Genomic DNA, 24,403 nt, shown 5'->3' with positions numbered 1-24,403 from the left:
TAAAAGCCATACTGTTTTACAGATCTGTCCGGAAGTCTAAAAGAAAATATGCCAAAGAAATTCCTCAAAGAGAATGTCAACTGACTTACAAATAGTTTGCTTTACAAATTAAGGGCTAGCATCTCAGAGATTTGTGGCACTAGTCAGCTCAAAATCTCATTAGATATAATAAGACTTTTGTATGTTTACCAAGAAACACCCCAGAAAAATGCAAATCCACAGAGGTATTATTCCAACTCCTCTTTTCCATATGCTTCAGTAGTTGCAGTCCTACTGTGCGTGTGAAGAGCAAGAACAGGACTTATTGCCAACAGTTACAACACAGTGCATAACTTATTCCCAAGCCAAGCTAGGCTTGGCTCAGAAAGCTTCCCAGGATGATGGAAGGCATGACTGTAGGATGACTCAACCTTTGCTAATGCATAAAATAAAGCAAAGAAGAACTATTTGAAGGATTCACTTCTAAGCTTGGGCCAAATCAAAAGCCCAGAAGTATCCACTTTGTGATGAATCTTCAGTTCCAGCTGACTGATTAGACAGCACTGGTGTGGACATCTGTACCGTGGCCTAAGATGTTCTAATGACAGACTCCTGGCTAGGAATCTCAGAAGCAACCACTCAGTTTCTAACCACACCACGTTTTTAATCCATGCTATTCCTTCTGCCAGAAAAGTCTGCTACCCACATCTCCCTAAAGAACTTCCTTCATCTTTCAAAATTAAGGACAGATCACCTTTCTAGGTAGCTTTCCCTGTTTATCATGAGTTAATTTCTTTCTACTCTGTATTACCCCTATACAGTATACATATTTCTATTATAACATGTAACATTTCATTACAAGTATTTACTTACGTATCCATTTTTCTTACTACACTGTATCTTTGAAGGAAGGACCAATATCATTTACCTTTCTAGGTGCAGTGCCTAGAATGATGACCAGCATACAAAGCTATTCACTAAATATTTATGGAAATGACCTGAATGGGGACAGGAAAAACCCTGATCCCCTCAGAGATGACTAGCTGACCTGAGAAAGAGGTTTCACAACTGGATAAGTAAGAGAAAAGAGAAAAATGTCCATATAAAACTGTGAAGCCAATTATTTAAGTCCACATATAAAGGTATATACCGTACTGCAAGACAGAATACAAAAAAGAAAGAGGAGCCAACAAGAAAACGATTAGAGGTCAGGAGCAGTAAGGACACGACACAAAATGCATGCCAGAAATCCCTGACACTTATTAAAGCCAGTTACGAGTTCAGCTCTAACCTCTGGAACAATTAAAATAGAGAATTATTCTGAATAACAAAGTCGTAAATGTGCATAAGGTTAAAAAAAACCTCACACAGTACAACTATCTCTGATACTAAAAGCAAAAATTTCTCCCATGGGTTTCCACAAAGAAGATACCAAGTAATGCAAATAGCAGTGATTCCCTAGGCCTCTTTTATTATTTGTCTTAATATAGGCTGATGACCTCACACCAAAGTACAATTCAGTCAAAGCAATACTACCACGGACCAACATGTCACCTAGGTACATGTTCTAGGAATGAATGACATGGAAAGAGCAAAAGGAGGAGAGATGCCCAGTGATTCCCAGAGCAGACACTCAATAAGTTTTGAATCGGTAGACAGAAGATAGACAACTGGAAAAATTACTGAAGCTCTTAATAATAAAAATGTGTGATAAATACATTTTACAGGGAACTGAGCATCAGAAAGCATCTCGATAGCATTCTAAGTTCCTTCTGGTCTAGGGAGTCTATATACTAATACTCAGAAAATAAAACTGAGCAGTAACTTCAATATTAAATATTCGTGAGCAAAGTGAAAGGCTTCCAGGAGGAAGCCTGAGTTTTAACCTGAGTTAACCTGAGTTTCCCCCTGGAGCCAAACAAAGGGTCTACCGACTGGGGTAAGATCACAAGCCAAGAAGACAACTATTTCATATTCTCTACCTTAGGCCAAACATCACACCCAAGACAGTGAAAACAGAGTAGACAGATGAAATCCCGGGACCCTAAAGAGTAGACAGGGATTGCAAATAACAGAACTACAGATACGTCTCCCCACGAGTATGGTCAGAAACTTAAAAAAACATAGGAAATTGGTGAGAAAGGTAACATGGGGAAAACAAAAAGGTCAGTGCAGTCTCTTAGCCCACACAACAGACAATATGTTCTATATAAAGTGGGCTGCTCCCACTCACTACTAGTAACATCGCCTCACTAGTCTGTCCCCTCTTATAGCAGCTGCAGACTGAACATGGATCCCGTGTAAGGGTCTCATTCTTATGTGGAAGGCTCTTCACAGACTAGGAGCTGGACCCTAAGGGACGATTTATAGTACACCCGCACATACATCCAGTTGGCTGGAACTCAGCAACTGATTGCTCCCTTGTCTAACTTGGTAAGGAGCCAAAGGAGGACTTTTCTCAGTTGACTCTCGCAGGCTGGAAAATTCTCTAACCCCAGAGTTCTGGCTTAAGTCTGGATATCAGGTTATTCAGGAGATGCCAAGACTACGTCTTTACATTGGCTTTGAACAAGTCTCTCAAGTACACCATACGGATTCCCACAGATCTCAAAATCATCTGGACATTTAAGGCCAAAGATGGCCACTCTTCTTCCCACATAGAGAGGAACATGCTTTCCAAAGCATGGCCAACATCAAAACAAACCTTTCATAAATCATACATCAACCTGAACAAGTCTTGAAGGGTGAACAACCAACAGACACACTCATTAAATGGCCTCCTTACAACCTTTTTATTCTACACTGAAAATTCTCCCTATTCCCCCAGTGACTGGAATTCTCTCTCACTGTGGTTGATCCTTATGCCACAAAGGGCCAAATTCTAGGTCTGTTTCTCTGACTGAGAGGAAATGAAGGAAGAAACCTTAACAAGGTGTTTTTTTAATCTCAGTAGGTTCTCAACCAAAACAGTTCCACCCCTCCCAGGGAGTCCTTGGAAAATCATGGGGGCCAACTACTGGCATCTAGTGGATGGGGCCAGGAATGCTAAACATCCTATGGTGACAGGCCAGAAAAATGAACTGTGCCCCCAAAAGGCAATAACACCCTCATTAACAATCAAGGTCCTAAAGGACCTCTGGGTTAACTGCCTTCACCCGCCCAGCTTCTGGAGCAGTGGTGGGCCAACTTTTTCTGTAAAGGGTCCAGCAGTAAATAGTTTAGGCCTTACAGGCCACATATGTCTCTCTGTCACATGTTCTTCTTCTTTTTAAACAACTCCTCACATAGGAAGGTAATAAACGCTTCTTAGCTTGCAGGCCACTGGCAGTCTTGTATCTACCCCTGTTCAGAGCACTCACTACCTGACTCATTAAAGTCCACTTATATTGAGAGATGCTGACTAAAATAAAATTCGATGCCGTGTGTTATAAACAACTCCAATAATGAACACCACAATTTTAAAGAATGCAACAAGAGCTTCAGAATTTAGTCTTAAAACCTAAGAACTGAGGCATGTATTTGACTTCTAATCGATTAAACAGCTCTCTCCTCTCCTCCCCTGTGCACTTCAGTAGCAAGTTTTCTTGTGAATGTTCGATTTCAAACATGTTACTGAAAAGAGCACAGAGGCAGCCTTTCCCCCTCCCTTGAGGGTATATAACTTCCTATTCACTATGCGTGCCACTCAAAAAGTCTCTTTAGAATTACTACTCTTAACATTTTCTAAAATGTCTAAACCAAACCAAAGCCTGGAAAATCTGACTGGTATCTGGGTCCTGACTTTCCGGATGGTAGCTAAAGGTCACGTGGGGTGGAAAGTGGCCTGTGGGTAACACAGAATACACACATGCACGCGAACAGGATATGTTGGTAATCCGGTTTCCTGAGACCTGGTGAGTTGTGAGAGTTCTCATCAACACTCTTGCGGAAGATGAAAAACCTTAAGCTGGGAAATACTGGATTTTAAGAAAGTATTCATTCTTAGAATTAGATTTCTGGCTGAAGCAGAATGGGAAGGTACACCTCCTCTTCCTCCACATTTTAGTTGTCTAAAAACATAAATAAAACAAACACAAAAAATAAATGAAGCGAGTATCTGACGAGGTTTCTTCATTGTGTGGAAGCTGGTGTTTGCAGCATGGCTTATATCACGTCTCAAGCCCAGAAAGACGAAGAGTGTGGTTTTGGTGTCTAACCAGCCTCAACTGCACCCTGGCACTCTGTTTCTTCCCCCCAGAGAACTCTGCTCTGCTAGAGGAAAGAAACCAACCTCACATCTTGAAACAAAACTGCTAGGATAAAAATAAAGCCCTGAAGTGGTTTGGTGACCGAGGTCATATGGGGCGTTAAGGGTTTGTAGTTAGGGCCAATGTACTTTGAGAAACTTCCACTCCCTGCTAACCACAAAGAGACAAAGACAGACATCAGCCCGTGAGTCCAGCAGTGATCCAGGCAGGTGGCCCCAGACCTTGTCTGTTAGAGGCTGTTCCTCACAGCAAACTCATAGGATCAATATCCGAAAAAACCCAGTCCCAGTTGTGACTTTCTTTGAAAGTAATCTCACCAAGCTGTTTCTTATGGCCTGAGAAAAAGAAAGCCAATCTGTAGCCTCTTCCTGTAGAAAAAGAGGCTCTTATGAGCTCCTGTCATCACATGCTGCCAAATCTCAGTTGACAGAAGAATACTTTCAAAGAGTTGCCAGGGTGGCGGAGAATGACACGGGGAACATATTGTAAGCTACTTTACAAAAGTAAAGGGCCGCATCAGTGACATGAAGTTAATAAAATGCCCACAGCAACCCCGAAAAAATACATGGTGCCCACCTTACAGATATAAAATCTCTGTATTCATGAGGCCAAAAAATTAAGCTACCTTTCTCTGCTTTGATGATATAATTATGGGGCAATGCAATAACTGAGTTATCATGGACAAAACATTTACCTATTAGCAGAGAGACTCAATTCTTCTCTATCCTTGTAAATGAAGTCCATGCTTAGGCTATCCAGAGGAAATCAGGTCACAAGCTATTTTGAGCTTCACGGTGGCACGAGCTCTGGAAGCGCCAACCTGAAGGATTGTGATACAACTCTAGGAACTGGAACTCACTCTAATACAAGGCAAGGCATCCTGCCTAAGGAAGCAGGCCTTCTAAAACCATGCTCTCATCTATAGTTACGTTCATGGGTGGGGGCAGCGGGGTGAGGGGAAGGTGGAGGCATTAGATGTGTATCACCCACACATCACAGCTTTCTTCTGCACGGTGGTGGCAGCCGTGGCAGCAGCAGCTGGAGTGCACAAGCTATGCAAGGGGCACTGAAAAGCAAGACAAAGGATGGGTCTGAAGAAAATGCCACCTGCATACCACACTTTTAAAAAAAGCCCTCAAGCAAATATAATAAGTTGAGCATGTGGAAGCTCTCTGCGACAGGCCACCTGACCTGGATTTCCCACAGTGAAGCTGTGCTCCTTTTTTGGCCCATGTTTACTTTGCTGGACTCTTGATTAACGGCAAGAAAAAAATGTCCTCATATACTATCCAGCCTTGTAGAGCCATGTATCAGAGTCGGAAAGAAAATCATCATCCTCGAAGGAAAAAGCACCATGGAAACACGGACACAAGAGATTCAGGCAGGGGCAGCACACAAAATCCTGGCAGATGATTCCCAAACCTTGGCAAACAAGGTTCTCACTCTGCCAGGGATTTCACATAACTATTAAAAAGCCTGGGGACAAGGAAAACTACGTGAGACCAGAAAAGCTTATTCTAACCAACTGGTTTGGTGGGTGCCCTTCAGACTTTACTAAAACACAGCCTGAAGCTTTTCAGTTCACACGCTTACGCAGTATAACTTCTCACTTTTCACCAAGCTTGGCTGCAACAGGATGCTGAGGAAAGAGCTCTATCCCAGAGCTCTGTAGGTAGGCCTCAATTCCCACAGGTACAAATTTCATTAAGAAACAGCAGTGATACCTTCAGATTCCTTAGGCTCACTACTGGACAGCAGACAGAGTAACCCAGCCAGGTAGCAGGACATACTGCTCACTGATTTCTGGGTCAACACCAATGACAACGTCACGTGAATCCCAGCAAAACACCTATGGCCCAATGATTAAGACGTTTCCCTGTGCCCAAACTCAGGCCCGTTTGGGTGCTCTTGTCAATCTTAAACTGAATCTCTGAGAAACAACTTAAATGCCTCTTAAAAACCTGGATTGTAATAACTTACTTTGGTGGCACTTTTAAAGCATGGATCACAAAATCAAACGCCTACAGAGGCAAGGTGCGTGATATAAGTAAGCCACATATAAGCAAGCGTAGGAGAGGTAAAGGGGCTAGTGGCAAACTAAAAGGGGGTAGGTACTACTCAGCTCTGGCAAATTGTTGCCAGATCTTGATTTCTTTTGAGAATTAGCTGGCAACTGACTGTAATTTTAAAATAAAACAAAAATCCACTATTTGTACCACTTGAACTCTGGTTAGTGAGCTCATCTGACACCTCCTAACGCAATAAAAAATGAGGCACACAGCCCCACCAATGAAGTACTCTTACCAAAAATGCTGAAAGTATCTAACCATGTGTTTAACTCTCATTTACAGTTATATGGGGAGAGAGGAACAGGTTAAATGATACCACAAGGAAAGAGAGGCAAATCCAGAATGTGGAAATTCCACAGGACAATTGACCTGCTTCTTCTTTTTTTTTTTTTGACCTGCTTCTTTAACAAGCTAGTGACATAAAGAAAATTTTTAAAAGGGAAGGCAGAACCGGTCTTGATTAAAAGAGACTTAGGAAAAAACAATCAAACAGTAATATATAGATCTTGATTTGAACAAACCAACTCTAAGAAGACATTTGTTAGATAATCTGGGAAATGAAGTCATAGATCAGATACTGAATGACGCCAAGGAAAGGCATGGCAATGGCCCTGTGGTACGTAAGAAAACGTTCATTATTTTTTTAAAGGCATGTAGGGGGGACTTCCCTGGTGGTCCAGTGGTTAAGACTCCACGCTCGCAAAGCAGGGGGCCCAGGTTCAATCCCTGGTCAGGGAACTAGATTCCGTATGCCACAACTAAGAGCCTGTGTGCTGCAACTAAAGATCCCGCGTGCCACAACTAAGGATCCCGCATGCAGCAACTAAAAGATCCCACACTCAGCAACGAAGATCCTGCATACCACAACTAAGACCCAGTGCAGCCAAATAAATATATATATATTTTTTCAATTAGAAAATAAAAGGCATGTAGAGAAGTGAAATATGTAGGGATGCAGTGATCTAGGGTTTGCTTTAAAATACTTCAGCAGGGGGTGAAGGGGAAAAGCTGAAACAAATGTGGATGGCAGGTATGGGGGTTCATTACGCTATTTTCTTGTGTGTGTTTGAAATTTTTCATAATTAAATAAAACTCTTCAAATCAAATGAACAGTCTGCATTTAGACAGTGGGCTGTCAGTTTGTGAATCATCAAGCCTCATTGTTCACTTTGGTTAGAAAGCAAAAATTGCAAAATCAAGCCTAATAGCTTAAAAGAACACCGTAACAAAAATATGTCAGTAACAACTACCACCACTGTATGAGAAGTTACGATATGCCACTCATTGCTCTTTACGTGTGTTGTCTCATTTAGTCTATCGTTATCACCACCTTACAAATGAGGAAACCAAAGCGCAGGCAGATTAAGGAACATGCCCAAAGTCTCACAGCTAATAACTGATAAAACCAGGACTTGAACTTAGGACTTCCCAAAACCCAAGCTGTTAACTCCTGCACTATCCTGCCTCTGACATACAGAATGCTGGACAAAATTAACGAAAGCTGACAAGCTTCCAAACCCTAAAGAAATATAATGGACTTGCAGGCAATCACTCATGGAAGGATCTCCCAACTCCCAAGTCCAATAGTAATATAAAAAAAAAAGCAAAGGTGAATAACAGTGTGTATGATATGCCACTAATGGACAATCATATACCTGTCTTATATATACAATTTATATTACATATAAACACACATATACTATATTACCCCATTCAAAAATATTTCTTGGGCTTCCCTGGTGGCTCAGTGGTTGGGAGTCTGCCTGCCAAGGCAGGGGACATGGGTTCAAGCCCTGGTCCAGGAGGATCCTGCATGCTACAGAGTGACTAGGCCCACGCACCACAATTGCTGAGCCTGTGCTCTGAAGCCCGTGAGCCACAACTACTGAGTACGCGTGCCATAACTACTGAAGCCCATGCACCTAGAGCCTGTGCTCTGCAGCAAAGAAGCCACCTTTGCTTCTTTGGTGAGAAGCCCGTGCACCGCAACGAGGAGTAGCCCCCGCTCAAGGCAACTAGAGCGGGCCCGCGTGCGGCAACGGAAACCCAACGCAGCCAAAAATAAATAAATAAAATAAGATAAATAAAACATTAAAAAAAATACATTTCTTTAATTAAAATATTTAAATAGGCAATCACTCCTCTACTAGATCTGTCAATCTCTATTCCCACCTTCCTAGAAACCAACCCTAACATAACTGCCTAGAAATTTCTCCAACAAGAATCCAGCTTTCCAAACAAGGTCACAAACTTCCTATGCCCAGGGGGCCTCACATTAATCCCTCATGCCCCCAATTTATTACTAGCTCAAGATGCTGCCTCATGAAATGGATCCTTTCAGACTCAATCTTTCAAAAACAATAATCAGGGGGCTTCCCTGGTGGCGCGGTGGTTAAGAATCCACCTGCCAATGCAGGGGACATGGGTTCAAGCCCTGGTCCGGGAAGATCTCACATGCCATGGAGCAATTAAGCCCGTGCGCCACAACTACCGAGCCTGCACTCTGGAGCCCATGAGCCACAACTACTGAAGCTCGCATGCCACAACTACTGAAGCCCGCATGCCTACAGCCCGAGCTCCACAACAAGAGAAGCCACCGCACTGAGAAGCCCGCACACTGCCACGAAGAGTAGCCCCCACTTGCCACAACTACGGAAAGCCCGCACGCAGCAATGAAGACCCACCGCAGCCAAAAATAAAATAAATTTATAAAAAACAAAACAACAATAATCAGTCCTATTAGATGTCTAACCTTTCTTGAACTCACTCTTCCTTATTGTTGTGGCTTGAGAAGTTTCTCTTTACGCACAAGAGACAGGACATTATGGTGTCACTCTAACTGTGCTACTTTGATAAAGACCAAGATACAGATAACTGTGTTGACCATAGATATCAGAATACCACTTTCCCAACCAGATTCTAGGTTAAAAATTAGGCATGGATTTTTCTCTTCTGATATCCCAAGATAATGGACACTCGACATTTCCAATCTAAATGCTGTGCCCTATAAAAATATGCAGGAAGAGCATACCCTAAAATGTTTTATTTATTTATTTATTTATTTTGGCTGCACTGGGTCTTCATTGCAGTGTGCGGGCTCTCTAGTTGAAGCGCACAGGATCTAGAGCACGTGGGCTCAGTAGCTGTGGTGGATGGATTTAGTTGTGGCATCTCACTGGGATCTTAGTTCCCCGACCAGGGATCGAACCCAGGCCCCCTGCATTGGGAGCGTGGAGTCTTCACCACTGCACCACCAGGGAAGTCCCCTTTAAAAGTGGCTATCTCTAGGTGATAAAACATATTTATCTGCATTTTCAAGCTTTTTTACAACAAGCGTGTGTTGGCTTTGTGCGTTTTTTAAAGCAATAAAAATATGAAAATGAAAAGAGCTTTGCCCTTCTTGATTGAAGCCATTAGCAATTTCCTCCAACCACCAAGACACAAAGAGACACTAGTACCTTCTCCAGGTTCGAGCTCAGAATGCCTAAAGCACCATCTAAGAGAGCAGTCCTCAAATTTTAATCAGCAAACTATGGGGCAAAAAATTCAGTCCACTTTCACCCTACCAAATTTAATGAATGGAAGAGTATTGCTTTTGTTGAATTAACAATGCAGATGTGACAAGTAAACAATGAGAAATTCCAGAAACAAAATGTTATTTCCAGAATCCAGAAGGATATTATACGGGACCAGCCTACAGACCACCACACACCCACGCGTCCACAGCACCAAACAAGAAAGTGGTTCCTGCGGAAGGTTCAGTCTTTCCAACACTCCAACTTTCTCACGTTATCCTCCAAACTCATCACAGATTTAGATACCCTGCAAAGCTTCTGCTGTGTCACACCACCTCTGTCTTTGCTCGGGCTGTTCCTCCTACTTGGAACACTCTCTTCTCACTCTCCCTAGTTAACGTTTCCAGGAAGCCTTCTGAATTCACCCTCCCTTTCGCCACCACAACCCACGCCTCCACCAGGATTGGACCAAGTGCCCTTCTCTGTGCTTCCAAGGCACCCAAGACATACCTCCCTCATTACACTTACACGATACAGTTGGTCCTCATTATCTGTGGATTTCGTATTTATGAATTCACCCACTCACTAAAACTTATTAGCAACCCCAAAATCAATACTCACGGTGCTTTCACAGTCATTTGTGAACATGTACAGAGCAGCAAAAAATCTGAGTCTCCACATAAGCACATTCCCAGCTGAGATCAAACAGGTGATTTCTCTCATACTTTAAACTAGTGTCCTTTCTGTGGCCTACTTAGTGCCACATTTTCCACATCTTTGTGCACTGATTAAAATGGTCCCCAAGTGCAGTGCTAAAATGCTATCTAGTGTTCCTAAACACGAGAAGGCTGTGATGTGCCTTAATGAGAAAATATGTGTGCTAGATAAGTGGCTTGGGCATGAGTTATAGTGCTGCTGGCCATGAGTTCAATGTTAATGAATCAACAATATGTTAAATAAGGTGTCTTTAAATAGAAGCATACATAAAATAAGGTTATGTACTGATCAGCTGATGAAAATCTTGTAACCAGGGGCTCACAGGAACCTAACCTTGTATTTCCCTTAGGAGCAATGGTTCAGAACCTACTAATTCAGTGTCTATGGTGACTTTACAGAACATAACTACTGCAAACAACAATAAACTGTACACTGAAACATTCTCTTTATGTAGCCATTCCTTCCATTCACCCAGAGGTTGGTAAAGTAGGCCCACAGGCCAAAGCGAGCCTGCCACCTGTCTTTGTAAACAAAGTTCTACTGGAACACGGCCATGCTCGCTCATTTACATTTTGTCTATGGCTACTTCAGCAGCACAACAGCAAAGGTGAGTAATAACAGAGACCATATGGCTTGCAAAGTCTAAAATACTTACTATTTGGCCTTTCACAAAAAAAGGCTACTGACCCATGCACTAGACTCTAAACTCTTCTCTTTTTTAAAATTTATTTATTCTTGGCTGCATTGGGTCTTCGTTGCAACACGCAGGCTTTTCTCTAGTTGCAGTGAGTGGGGGCTACTCTTCATCGTGGTGTGCAGGCTTCTCACTGTGGTGGCTTCTCTCATTGCGGAGCATGGGCTCTAGGCACGCGGGCTCAGCAGTTGTGGTTCGTGGGCTCTAGAGCGCAGACTCAGTAGCTGTGGCACACAGGCTTAGTTGCTCCACAGCATGTGGGATCTTTCTGGACCAGGGCTCGAACCCATGTCCCCTGCATTGGCAGGCAGACTCTTAACCACTGTGCCACCAGGGAAGTCCCGACTCTAAGCTCTTTGAGGAAACAACAATGTTGTACTCATCTTTACAATCTTAGCGCAAAGCTGGCACAATAGGACAGGTAAACCAAACTTCAGTCTGATTAAGCACTGGATCCAGAATACAGCCTTCTGCTCTAAGAAGTCCGGGGTAACTGCATTAAATTGCAGATCTGATTAAGTCTTGAAAAAAAGATACTATGCAAAGAAATAAAGTAAATAATGGAATGTGACAGAAGGATGAGGAGCAAAAGGAAAAAGACCAAGGCAAACAGTATCATTTGGTGGGTGAAATAATCTGAGAGATTCAAATAAGGAAAGACCCAATAACAGGTATTAGTAGCTACTGAGGTCCAGTCTAGTCTGAACCCTAAAACATATTCAGAAGAGTCAAAGAGAAGGAAGGTTTCGCAAGAGCTTGGCCAAATATACAATGACATTTCATTTGTCTAAAGACATATTTTCTACACATAGCACCACGCATGTTGTACATATAACAATCACGATGGGTTGAGGAAAATGCCGGGAATAGTAAGCCAAATCATGCCGCAATAGGAGAACTCACTGAAGTCTGAGAGACAAACATCTATCAACAGCTCATTCTTCCCCAGCAAACAGACACACGTTACACTGCATTCAAGATGTTGATAACAGAGCAATCAGGTCTGAGAACATCCTCAGCTGTTCCATCAGAGACTCTCACCTTTCAGTATGAACATTATTTCTGAAGCCATTAATTTAATATCCTTAGATTAACTCACTCTCAGCGACAACTCATTTGCTAAGCAGTGCCCTTTTCTGATTTCCAAAGGGAGCTGAGACACAGCGGAAGGCACATCCACTAAATAAAGAATGCTTGGAACCCTGTCGACACTGAATTTGAGTGGCCTAGCTGACAGAGAGAGTTTCAATGCGGGGCTCAATAGTTTCAGAGGATGCCACTCACAGCTGAGGCTGGCAGTCCCTCCCCAGGTTGCATGTTCAACCCAAACCACATCTCAAGGCTGAAAACCAGCAACCCACAAGCTAACCTCCTGCAGCCACGCAGAGAGAGAGCAAAAGCTCACGCTTGGCAGAGACAGGACAAACCAGTTTGGAGATTACTATCATGACTAACAACCACCGGAAGCCAAATTTTCTGTTTCTTATTCATGGATATGAATTTTAGCAGTTTGTGCTAGAAACTCTCCAGGAGTTGTCAAAGGAGCAACTCCTATCAAGGCTAATCACTCAAAAAGGACAACTGAAATGAACACGCAAGTAAAGGACAACACACATTTAATTACACAGATAAATAATGGCACACACCTTTATAATGAAACATCATGCAGCTACACTACTAGGAAAAGACACTCTTGGACAAGTGGAAACACAGTCAGTTCTGCTACAAGCTTGTTTTGAAAATGTCTATCTGTTCCATCATGATCAACATATTAGGGAACAATCTGAACCTAACACTAATTTTTCTTTTGTTCAGGAAAAACAACAGGTAAACACAGAAAACTCCACCCAGCTGAACCGAGCTGCACAGGAACACACAAAACACACACACACACACACACACACACACACACACACACCCCAAACATCCACCAGCTACTGCAGTTCACCATGTAAACTTACATTCTGAGCCACGCCTATCCCCATCTGGTGTTATACCTGCTGGTCCAATTTCAAAAAACCCTCCTTCCATCACTTCACAATAACTCACAAGCAGTAATCCTTCCAAAGCCCACTTCTACAAGCAAACCTCATGTCTTTTTCAAGATAGTATCTACATACTTCTTAACCAATGAACATGTATAAAACTGTACAACTGCTTTATTAGGTTTATATCTTTTTTTTTTTAAATATGTCACTGAGGAAGTTTTTGAGTGTTGTGCTCCTAACTCCATTTTCCCCATAAGCTCTGTAGTTTTTATTGTGCAATTGTGTATAGCAGTGATTTTTAGGAATGCATGTCTTACATTATAGGAGAACTGACTGCATGTCCAATGGAAAATTCAAAAAAGCAAACTGTGGGACTTCCCTGGTGGCACAGTAGTTAAGACTCCACACTCCCAATGCAGGGCGCCCGGGTTCAATCCCTGGTCAGGGAACTAGATCCCACATGCATGCCGCAACTAAGAGTTCACATGCCCCAACTAAGGAGCCCGAGTTCTGCAACTAAGGAAACCGCAAGCTGCAACTAAAGGAGCCCGCCTGCCGCAACTAAGACCCAGTGCAACCAAATAAATAATTTTTTTAAAAAAAGCAAACTGTATATCAGTATATATAGTATAATCTCATTTTTGTTAAAAAAATATATTTCACGTGTCTGCAGGTATGTATGTATACATATACACCTATAAATGTTTAGAAAAAGGTCTGGAAGAACCTACATCAAATAGTTAATAGTGGTGTCTCTGAAGGAAAGAACACAAGTGACTCTCATTTTAAACTTTATGTACATTTTTGTTTGATTTAGATACAGTGAATTGGTGTTACTTCTGCAATTAAAAAAATTCCCTTTAAAAAACAAATAAATCAAAAAATAATAAGAAGAAAAAAATTTTAAAAACAAACAAACAAATAAATCTGTTCTAATAGTAGAAGTGTTGAAAAGAGTGATCATTACACAATCTGGTTATATGATCCCCTGTTTAAAATCCTTAATATTAGATATCCAAACTCCTCAATATTTATGAATAATCTGGCCCCTCCTATCTTCTCCAGCTTCATCCCTCACTTTTCCTCCCCTCCTTTATATGCTCAACTAAGATTTATTTAGAATCTTCTATATGCAGGCAATGGGGATAAGGCAATGAACAACCAGATACAGACCCCACCCTCACAGAGGCTTTAATCTAGCAAGGGAGAGGCTTTAACCAACAAGAACAAAACTGCACCTAGTTTTTAAGTAGCTGTAAAATTACTTAATCAGAAACATGGCATTACAAAGGGGAAACAACCAGGCTCAGGAATCAGAAAAAGCTTCTCTGGAAAAGGGAAGTGGTATTTACGCTGAGAGTTTAAGGAAAAGCAAAAATGGAGCTGACAAAGAGAGAAGAGCACTGCAGGCAAAGAGAATGTGCCATAGCCAAGGGCCAGAAAAGAACTTGGGCCCTTCAAGGAAGAAGCCAGTATACCTACAGAACAAGAACAAAGCGAGGAACAGGGGTACAGGATAAGGTCAGAAGCAGCAGAGACCAAATCTTGCAGGGCCCAGTAAACTACTTTAAGGATTTTGGACCTGATTCTAAGAGCAAAGAGAACCAACTGAAGACTTTCAAATAGGGAAGTGACATGACCAGAAATATGTATTTGAAAGCTCATTTGGGTTACTGTCCAAAAAGAAAGGCCTAAGAAGGACCAGGAATAAATGTGGAAAGGTCATTAAGAACATTAAGTGTGTGGATTACTGAAATAATGAATGATAGCTTGTACTACGATAGTGGTAGTAGAAATAGAAAAAAGTAGATAGATTCAAATTATGTTTAGGGGTAGACCAAACAGCTCTTGATACTGACTGGATGTGGGGTATAGGAAAGGAAGGGGTAAAGAATGACTCAAGTCTCTAGCAAGAGCACCACTCACATCCTAGCCTCCAGCCATACTGAATGACTTGCAGCTCCCTAAGCCTTCAGCCTGAGAGTGGAAATGCCCTTACATCATCCTTCAGCTACAAAGTGCCTCCTCATTCTAGCCTGACCTAACCATGCCCATTAGATGCTTTAATTTATGCTCCATAGCCTCTCAGCCTTGCCTTTATCACAGCACTTGGCACACTGCATTATAATATATAATATAATCATATGTTTCTGTCTTCCCCACATGACTGAGTGCCCCCTAAGGTTAAAAATCATTTTTGGTTGTTTTAATCTCTGTATCCCCAAAGCCTAATTACTCAAACGTCTGTGAATAGATTCCCACTTCCCATCAACTGTATGTTCCTGTTGTAGGGAACAGAGAAAGCAAGCTAAGTTCTTGGGGCCTGCTGTATGAAAGAAAAGGATATGGGGGCTTCCCTGGTGGCGGAGTGGTTGCGAGTCCGCCTGCCGATGCAGGGGACACGGGTTTGTGCCCCGGTCCGGGAAGATCCCACATGCCACGGAGCGGCTAGGCCCGTGAGCCACGGCCGCTGAGCCTGCGCGTCCGGAGCCTGTGCTCCGCAACGGGAGAGCCTGCAACGGTGAGAGGCCCACGTACCGCCAAAAAAAAAAAAAAAAAAAAAAAAAAGAAAAGGATATGGGAAGATGGCTTGAACCTGAGAAAGCAGGTAAAAAAGGCAGTGTGGTTTCCTAACTGGATAAACAGAGAGCTATGAAACTGCAGCCTTCTTCCTCAAGTGCTGGTAGTATAGAACTAAAAGCCCAAACCCAGAGATGTAAATTTTAAAAAAATTAAGGATGGTGTATGTACCCAAGGATGATGTATAGGCTGAAAATATATAAACAGCTTCAACAATAGTTTAGAAAACAAATTACCACATTTTACTCTGCACACATCTGTGATCATCTGAAATTTTTACTAAAAATACACTCGTATGTTATTTGTATAATTAAAAATAAAATAATAAAATGTAATGGATCCAATGTGCAGCTCTGAGAAGCTACACACTGAATAAAAACACATGCCATGTGATCCAGCAATCCGACTCCTGGGCATACATCCAGACAAAACTCTAATATGAAAAGATACAGGCACCCCAATGTTCACAGCAGCGCTACTTACAAAAGCCGAGACATTGTAGCAACCTAAAAGTCCATCGACAGATGAATGCATAAAGAAGATGTGGAAAGGGTGTGGTGAAAACGGAACCCTCCTGCACTGTTGGTGGGAATGTAAATTGATACAACCACTATGGAAAACAGTATGGAGGTTCCTTAAAAAACTAAAAATAGAACTACCATATGACCCAGCAATCCCACTCCTGGGCATATACCCTGAGAAAACCATAATTCAAAAAGAGACATGTACCACAATGTTCACTGCAGCACTATTTACAATAGCCGGGACATGGAACCAACTTAAAGGTCCATCGACAGATGAATGGATAAAGAAGATGTGGCACATATATACAATGGAATATTACTCAGCCATAAAAAGAAACAAAATTGAGTTATCTGTAGTGAAGTGGATGGACCTAGAGTCTGCCATACAGAGTGAAGTAAGTCAGAAAGAGAAAAACAAATACCATATTCTAAGGCATACATATGGAATCTAAAAAAAAAAAAGGTACTGATGAACCTAGTTGCAGGGCAGGAATAAAGACGTAGATATAGAGAATGGACTTGAAGACACGGGGTGGGAGGGAGAAGCTGGGGCGAGGTGAGAGTAGCATCAACATAGATACACTATGGAATGTAAAACAGTTAGCGAGTGGGAAGCAGCAGCATAGCACAGGGAGATCGGCTTGGTGCTTTGCGATGACCTAGAGGGGTGGGATAGGGAGGGTGGGAGGGACGGGATATGGGGACATGTGTATGCATATGGCTGATTCACTTTGGTGTACAACAGAAACTAACACATTATTGTAAAGCAATTATACTCCAATAAAGATCTATTTTAAAAAATCACTTTCCTTTTCCAAAAAAAATGATGTGATATATATATATATATATATATATAAAATGGAATAGTACTCAGCCATAAAAAACAACGAAATAATGCCATTTGCAGCAACATGGATAGACCTAGAGATTATCATACTAAGTGAAGCAAGTCAAAAAGAGAAAGACAAATACCATATAGTATCACTCATATGTGGAATCTAAAATACGACACAAATGAACTTATCTACGAAACAGAAACAGACTCACAGACGTAGAGAACAGACTTGCAGTTGCCAAGGGAGAACGAGGGGTGAGGGAGGGATGGACTGGGAGTTTGGAATTAGAAGATGCAAATGGATACAGAATGGATAAACAACAAGGTCCTACTGTATAGCAGAGGGAACTATATTCAATATCCTGTGCGAAACCATAATGGAAAAGAATATGAAAAAGAATGTGTATATATATGTATAAATCAATCACTTTGCTGTATACCAGAAACTAACATAACATTGTATATCAACTATACTTCAATAAATTTTAAAAATGAAAAAGAATAAAAATATAAACTTACAAACACATTGCTTAAAAAATAAATAAAACACCTAATGGAAGAGAGAGAGCTATAAAAGATTAATTATAACTTTTATGAGAGATACTCCCTAAGCTTGAGGCCAAGGCCAAAGAAAGCCATAAAATGCTTTCTCAAATTGTCATTGTTGCTTTCATTTTAAAGACACACAGTGGAGCTAATCAATAGAACAATTTATCTCTTATTCAAATAGGCATCCAGTTTGGGGTGGTAATATTCAAACTAGAAGAGGCAGTAGTGAGGGATTCTACCATAGCAGCAACCCCTCTGAAGCACCTTGATGTACTGGGGCCCCATGTACACCATGGCATATAGGAAGTTGGTAGTTTCATTTATAAGCAATGACTGCTTTCCAAGTCATCCCGAAAACAGCTAAAGACTAAAGATATAGGAAGATAAATGGAAATTTTAAATTAAACCCCAAAGGACAAGTCCTCCTATCCCACCACCTTTGACTCATTCTTAGACAACCATGCCTCCAACTTCAAAGAGGAAACAGAAATCATCAAAAGGCCCTCCCTCACCTTCCTCCTATAATACAAACTTACCTGCATCCCCAATTATCTGTTCCTACCTGCCCTCAAGCACAAGAGAGAGGGGTTCTCTTACCTTCTTTCAGGCTAATCCCCTCATTTGTGCTCTGGATCCTACTTCTTTCTCATCAACTGCAAGGACTTCTCCCTGCCATCTATCTCCTTTCTTTCTTAGACCTCGAACCTATTTATCATTACGTTCCTTCCTTGAGCAGCTGAAGCAGCTCTCTCATGACTTCAGTACCATCTATAACAGGATGCCTTCAAGTATCTTCATCTCTGGCATAGATCTCTCTCCTCAGCTTCAGATACCTGCTAGCCTCTAAATATCTCCACGTCAACGTCCTATAGAAATTCCAACATGTCCAAAACTAAACTCATCATCTTTCTCCTAAAACCAAGACCATCATTCACCCAGTTTCCAAATGAGAAACCTAAGTGTTACTTTTGATTCCCTCTTCTCCCTCAGCTCCCCATGTCCAATCAAGTCCTTTGGATTTTACCTCATTAATATACTTCTGTTCACTTCTCCCCATCTGCAAAGCCATTTCCTGGTTCAGGTCCTTCTCACATCTCACTTGGATTACTGTAGCACGCTCCTACTCTTCTTATTTCTGTCTTACCCTTCTCCAAATTTTCCACAAAGCAGCCAGAGTCATATTTCTAAAGTGCACATCTGAGATTTCCCTATTTAAAGCACTCAATAGCTCCCTACTACCTTCAGGATAAAGGTCAAATTACTTATTACATGACCCTTCAAGGCCTGGTCCCAGATTACCCCACCACCCACTCCTCTATAAATTTTACCCTCAAGGCACAATGAACCCTCCATTTGCAGTTTTCCAACTACTGTGTCCTCTCCCTAGCTTCAAAAATCCCACACAGAATCCTAAAGCATCATATTGATGACTATAAACCCAAAGCAACAAAAAACTGTCATCCTATACAAATCCTAAATTAATCTTCATTTAGAAAAATTACTTTTACTAAATTCTACAGCGCCACATAGTGGTGAGAGAGGGAAGCGAATAGCAAAGGTAAAGGAAGTGTAGGCGGAGGACATAAATGAGAACATCAAGGAGCCTGAAGTGATCTGCCTTTCCGGAGATGAATGGGAATGTCTGTGCAGTGCTCCATGGTTGCATGTACCAGAACACTCACGCTTACTCAGCTAGTCTTGCTCATAACATCACCCTCAGGAACTTACATCACTGGGGCTCAGGCTGCCCAGCCCATTCTCCTGCTCAGAATCCTTCCCAGACTCAGTGCCCTGGGAGGACCGGGGATGGGATGGATGAATCCAGATCTCCAGGCGAGTGGTGTCATCTCCAACATGCCGGAAAGTGGATTTCTTTGCTTTCCGCCATTGGTCAGGGCTCAGTTCCAATTCCTCGTGTTGCTTCTTTTCCATCTGTTCTGCCTGTACGACATACAAACATATAAGCTCAGACTGTCCTGGGATTCAGCCAATCAAGAGAAGTGCTCATCTCACCTGAGTTTGTTGCCCAAGAACTGTAAAAAGTAAAGACTTTGCCATAGTTCCACAGTAGCAGAGTATCATCTGTTTTGTCTCATACAAGTTATTAATTCTGTAAACCAGATGCTGTGGGCCCTGGAGAGCTCTCCTAAAGCTGAGTTTTGTTCTGCATAGAGACTGACTGACTCCCATCAGCACAGCCCGAGGGGACCCCTTCAGGACATTATCAGTCGTTTCCTTAAGGACACAGAGACACTAAGAGAAACACATTCTTCTAGGAAGGAATGATTCTGCCTGCATCCCCACTCACCTTCCGTTTGGTCTCTTCAAACAAGCTCATGAGACTCTCCTTAGCAGTCAGGATAGGGTTGCTGGCAGCTAGACTGCGCATATAGTAATAGACGGCATCAAGCTTCCTCCTCTGCAGAAAGAGGTCAGAGACACTGAGTCAACCAGTTCTCTTCTGGACTCCAGCCTGAGTCAGCAGACCCAGGAAACCCTACCATCCCTCCCAACTTGTGCTCCAAGCTGTGAGGGGTTCCAGCATGAAAATGAGACAACTATCCACGGGAGAAGCCATGGCGAGTACATCAGAGCTCTCTTCTTGCCCACTACTATGCCTTACATGTAGAGGTACTCGTAAAGCCACATGCTCAAAAGCAGGAGAAACGAATAAAGAGCCTCACAAAATACGAAACCAATTATGTTTTCTTTTTAGAGAAAGAAAATGTTCAGCATGTACTAATTATTGTTTTTAAAACATTATAAATAACAATGGCAGTATCACTGATTAAGCATAGCTAAGTGTGAGGTAAGTGATCAGCACTTCATAGATATTATGATATTATTTCCAAACCTAAGGAAACTGCCCCACAGGGATTACTATTCCCGTTTTAATAATGAAGAGATGGGGCTCAGGAAGATTATTACATAACTTGCCCAACAAGGTCTCAAAGCCAAATCCCAGATAAGCTAGTATTTGAACCTAGGTCTGCCTGGCTCCTAAGTTTATGTTTTCACTACAACATACTGACTCCACGAAGAACAGGAAACAAACTATTATCCAATGCATGCAGCAAATAAACACTTCAAGTCCATTTTAAAACCAATTAATAAGTAAAAGAAAGGGAGAGGGTCAGAAAGAAGGAAAAACACTGAAATAAAGGGGGAAAGAATATCAAAAAGCCTTTCTATCTTTCTATCATATACATTGTTACCTTTTCTGTCTCAAAATGCACCTAGACTACTACTTCCCTCTCTCCCCAGCACCTACTCACTCTTTAAAAGTCCCATCTTGCATTCATCTAGCATGGTTAAAGGTGTACATTCTAAGCTCAACTGCCTGAGTCTGAATTTGGTCCTGCCATTTATTAGGTATAACCCTAAGAAAGTCAACCTAGAAAGGTTTCCTTATTTGTAAAATGAATATATTCACCAACATATATGGCTCCTGAAAAGATTAAAATTCATATAATATATACAGTTTAACAGAATGTCTGGTACTCAGTTTCAGTCAGTTAAGTGGGAGCTATCTTTAATGTTATTCCAATTACGCCACTCATTTGATTTTACAGTATTTTATCAGTTCTACAATGATTTTTTTCTTTTCTTTTTTTTTTCTTTTTTTTTTTTTTGCGGTACGCGGGCCTCTCACTGCTGCGGCCTCTCCCACCGCGGAGCACAGGCTCCAGACGCGCAGGCTCAGCGGCCATGGCTCACGGGCCCAGCCGCTCCGCGGCACACGGGATCCTCCTGGACCAGGGCACGAACCCGTGTCCCCTGCATCGGCAGGCGGACTCCCAACCACTGCACCACCAGGGAAGCCCTTTTTCATATTTTAACATCTCTGAAATCAAGATACAACTCAATCACTATCTATCATCATGTCTTATTTTAATTCACATTCTTCTTTCTTAGTGGTATAGGAAATGATGTATCTAACAATCAATTGCATCATATTGCATCAAGTCTAATTTGTATCATTGTCTATACACCTCACTTGTCTTCTCAACAATGTTTTCTTTCAGGACAGAAACCATATCAAATATTTACCACTCACAGCACCTAGCAAAGCACTGTGCACAGCATGTTCTCAGTAAATACGAGAGATCCACTGAATGAAAGGTTACAGAAAAGCTGAGAAAGTGATCTTAAAAGACAACTGGGGGCACTTTTCTGGTGGTCCAGTGGCTAAGACTCTGCACTTCCAATGCAAGGGGCATGGGTTCAATCCCTGGTCAGGGAACTAAGATCTCACATGCCGCTTGACATGGCCAAAAAAACAGACAACTGGGTTAACACAGAGACAGAAAAGGAGGGACAGAGGAAAAGAACTTGAAAAGAGTACTAACTTAGGTAAGAGGTCCATGAAAGAAACACATACCAATTTAGTGTAGCAACAGACCACTGAGGGAAGACACAAGATTAACACTCAAGGGACTTTCCTGGTGGTCCAGCGGTTAAGACTCGCACTCCCAATGCAGGGGGCCTGGGTTCAATCCCTGGTCAGGGAACTAGATCCCACATGCCATAACTAAGATCCCACATGCCACAACTAAGACCCAGCACAGCCAAATAAATACATATTAAAAAAAAAAAAAAAAAGATTAACACTGAAAAATCAGTTGTATTTCTACACATTAGTAGTGAACAATCTGAAAAATTAGGAAAATAATTCCATTCATAATAGCATCAAAAATAATAACATACCTTTATATGTTAGGAATATTTATATCTTAGGAATAAATTTAACCTAGGAAATGCAAAACTTATACACTGAAAACGACCACACATTTCTGAAAGAAATTAGAGAAGACCTAAATAAATGGAAAACATCCTGTGTTTGTGCAGAAGACAATACTGTAAAGATGTAAATACTCCCCAAAGCAATCCACAGATTCAGTGCAATCCTTATCAAAATCACAATGACTGTTTTGGCAGAAATGAAAAAGCCGATCCTAAAATCCATATGGAATTCCAAGGAACCCCAGATAGCCAAAACAATCTTGAAAAAGAAAAACAAAGTTGGAAGACTCACATACCCAATCTCAAAACTTACCACAAAGCTACAGTAATTAAAACAACGTAGTACTGGCACAAAGGTGGACATATGGATCAATGTGAGAGAATCTAGAGTCCAGAAATAAACCTATCATATATCAACTGACTTTCGACAAGGGTGCCAAGACTATTTAATGGGGAAAGAACAGTCTCTTCAACAAATGGTGCTAGGAGAATTGGATGTCCACATGCAAAAGAACGAATTGGACCCTTACTTCACACCATATACAAAAATTAACCAAAAATGGATCAAAGACCTAAATATAAGAACTAAAACTATAAAAAATGTATCCCTGTATTTTCTTCTAAATAAATAAATAATAAATCTTAACTTTTAATTTGGTTAAGAGTTTCTTAGCTATGACATCAAAGCACAAGCAACAAAAGAAAAAACAGATGAATTGGACTTCATCAAAATTAAAAACTTTTGGCGGGAACTCCCTGATGGCGCAGTGGTTAAGACTCCAAGCTCCTAATGCAGGGGACCCCAGTTTGATCCCTGGTCAGGGAACTAGATGCCACATGCCACAACTAAGAGTTTGCATGCCACAACTAAGGAGCCCGCCTGCCACAACTAAGGAGCCCACCTGCCGCAACTAAGACCCAGCATAACCAAATAAATACATAAATCTTAAAAAAAAAAAAAAACTTTTGTGCATCAAAGGGCACTATCAAGAGAGTGAAAAGACAACCCATAAAATGGGAGAAAATATTTGTAAATCAAATATCTGATAAATATCAGAATATATAAAGAACTCCTGCATCTCAACAACAAAAAAGACAACCCAATTTAAAAATATGCAAAGGATCTGAATAGACATTTCTCCAAAGAAGATATGCAGATGGCCAACAAGAACATTAAAAAATCAGTACTCATTAGGGAAATGCAAGTCAAAACCACAATGCCATACAACTTTGAAGCAGTTAGGCTGGCTACTATTTAAATACACACACACACACACACACACACACACACAACAACAACAACAGAAAATAGTGTGTGTTAGGAAGGATGTGGAGAAACTGGAACCCTTGTGCACTACTGGTGGGAATGTAAAATGGTGCAGCTGCCAATATGGTGGTTCTTCCAAAAACTGAAAATACAATTACCACATGACCCAGCAATTCCACTTCTGAGTATATATTCAAAAGAATTGAAAGAAGAGTCATGAAGAGGTATCTGCACACTCATATTCATAGTCGTATTATTCACAATGGCCAAAAGGTAGAAGTGTCCATCGAGAGATGAACAGATAAACAAAATGTGGTATATACATACAATTGAATATTATTCAGCCTTAAGGCGGAAACTGACATGAGCTGTAACATGGATGAACCTTAAGGATATAATGCTAACTGAAATAAGCCAGTCACAAAAAGACAAATACTTTTAGATGCTATTTATATTAGGTAACTAGAGTAGACAAATTCACAGAGGTGGAAAGGTGAAGAAGGGTGGTTGCCAATGGCTAGAGGAAGGGAAAAATAGGGAGGTGTTGTTTTAATGGGTAGAGAGTTTCAGTTTTGCAAGATGAATAGAGTTCTGGAGAGTGACTGCACAACAATGTGAATGTGCTCAACACTACTGAACAGTACACTTAAAAATGGGTAAGATGGGGGCTTCCCTGGTGGCGCAGTGGTTGAGAGT

At 41.4% G+C, this 24,403-nt stretch overlaps 1 protein-coding gene and 1 non-coding gene across 3 annotated transcripts in view; one reads left to right on the top strand and one right to left on the bottom strand.

Annotated features, from left to right (window-relative positions):
- The window catches only part of SMG6 (SMG6 nonsense mediated mRNA decay factor), a 233,855-nt gene that overhangs the window by 196,624 nt on the left and 12,828 nt on the right, over window positions 1-24,403 (bottom strand). For both annotated transcript variants that reach the window (XM_089900635.1, XM_022595862.3), the window contains exons 7-8: window positions 20,006-20,116; window positions 19,426-19,638 (exon numbers count right to left, since the gene is read on the bottom strand). In XM_089900635.1, coding sequence (XP_089756761.1) covers window positions 19,426-19,638; window positions 20,006-20,116 — 324 coding nt within the window. The remainder of the gene's footprint in view (window positions 1-19,425; window positions 19,639-20,005; window positions 20,117-24,403) is intronic.
- On the top strand, window positions 6,961-7,033 carry TRNAC-GCA (transfer RNA cysteine (anticodon GCA)). The gene has a single exon. It is a non-coding gene; the product is annotated as a tRNA-Cys (tRNA).

This window comes from Delphinapterus leucas, chromosome 19, assembly GCF_059928025.1.
Source record: "Delphinapterus leucas isolate spDelLeu-1000000601 "Yukka" chromosome 19, BTC_Dleu_Yukka2, whole genome shotgun sequence".
NCBI classification, from domain to species: Eukaryota; Metazoa; Chordata; class Mammalia; order Artiodactyla; family Monodontidae; genus Delphinapterus; species Delphinapterus leucas.
Note: the sequence above shows the minus strand (reverse complement) of the source record. Positions and strands in the feature narration are given on the sequence as shown.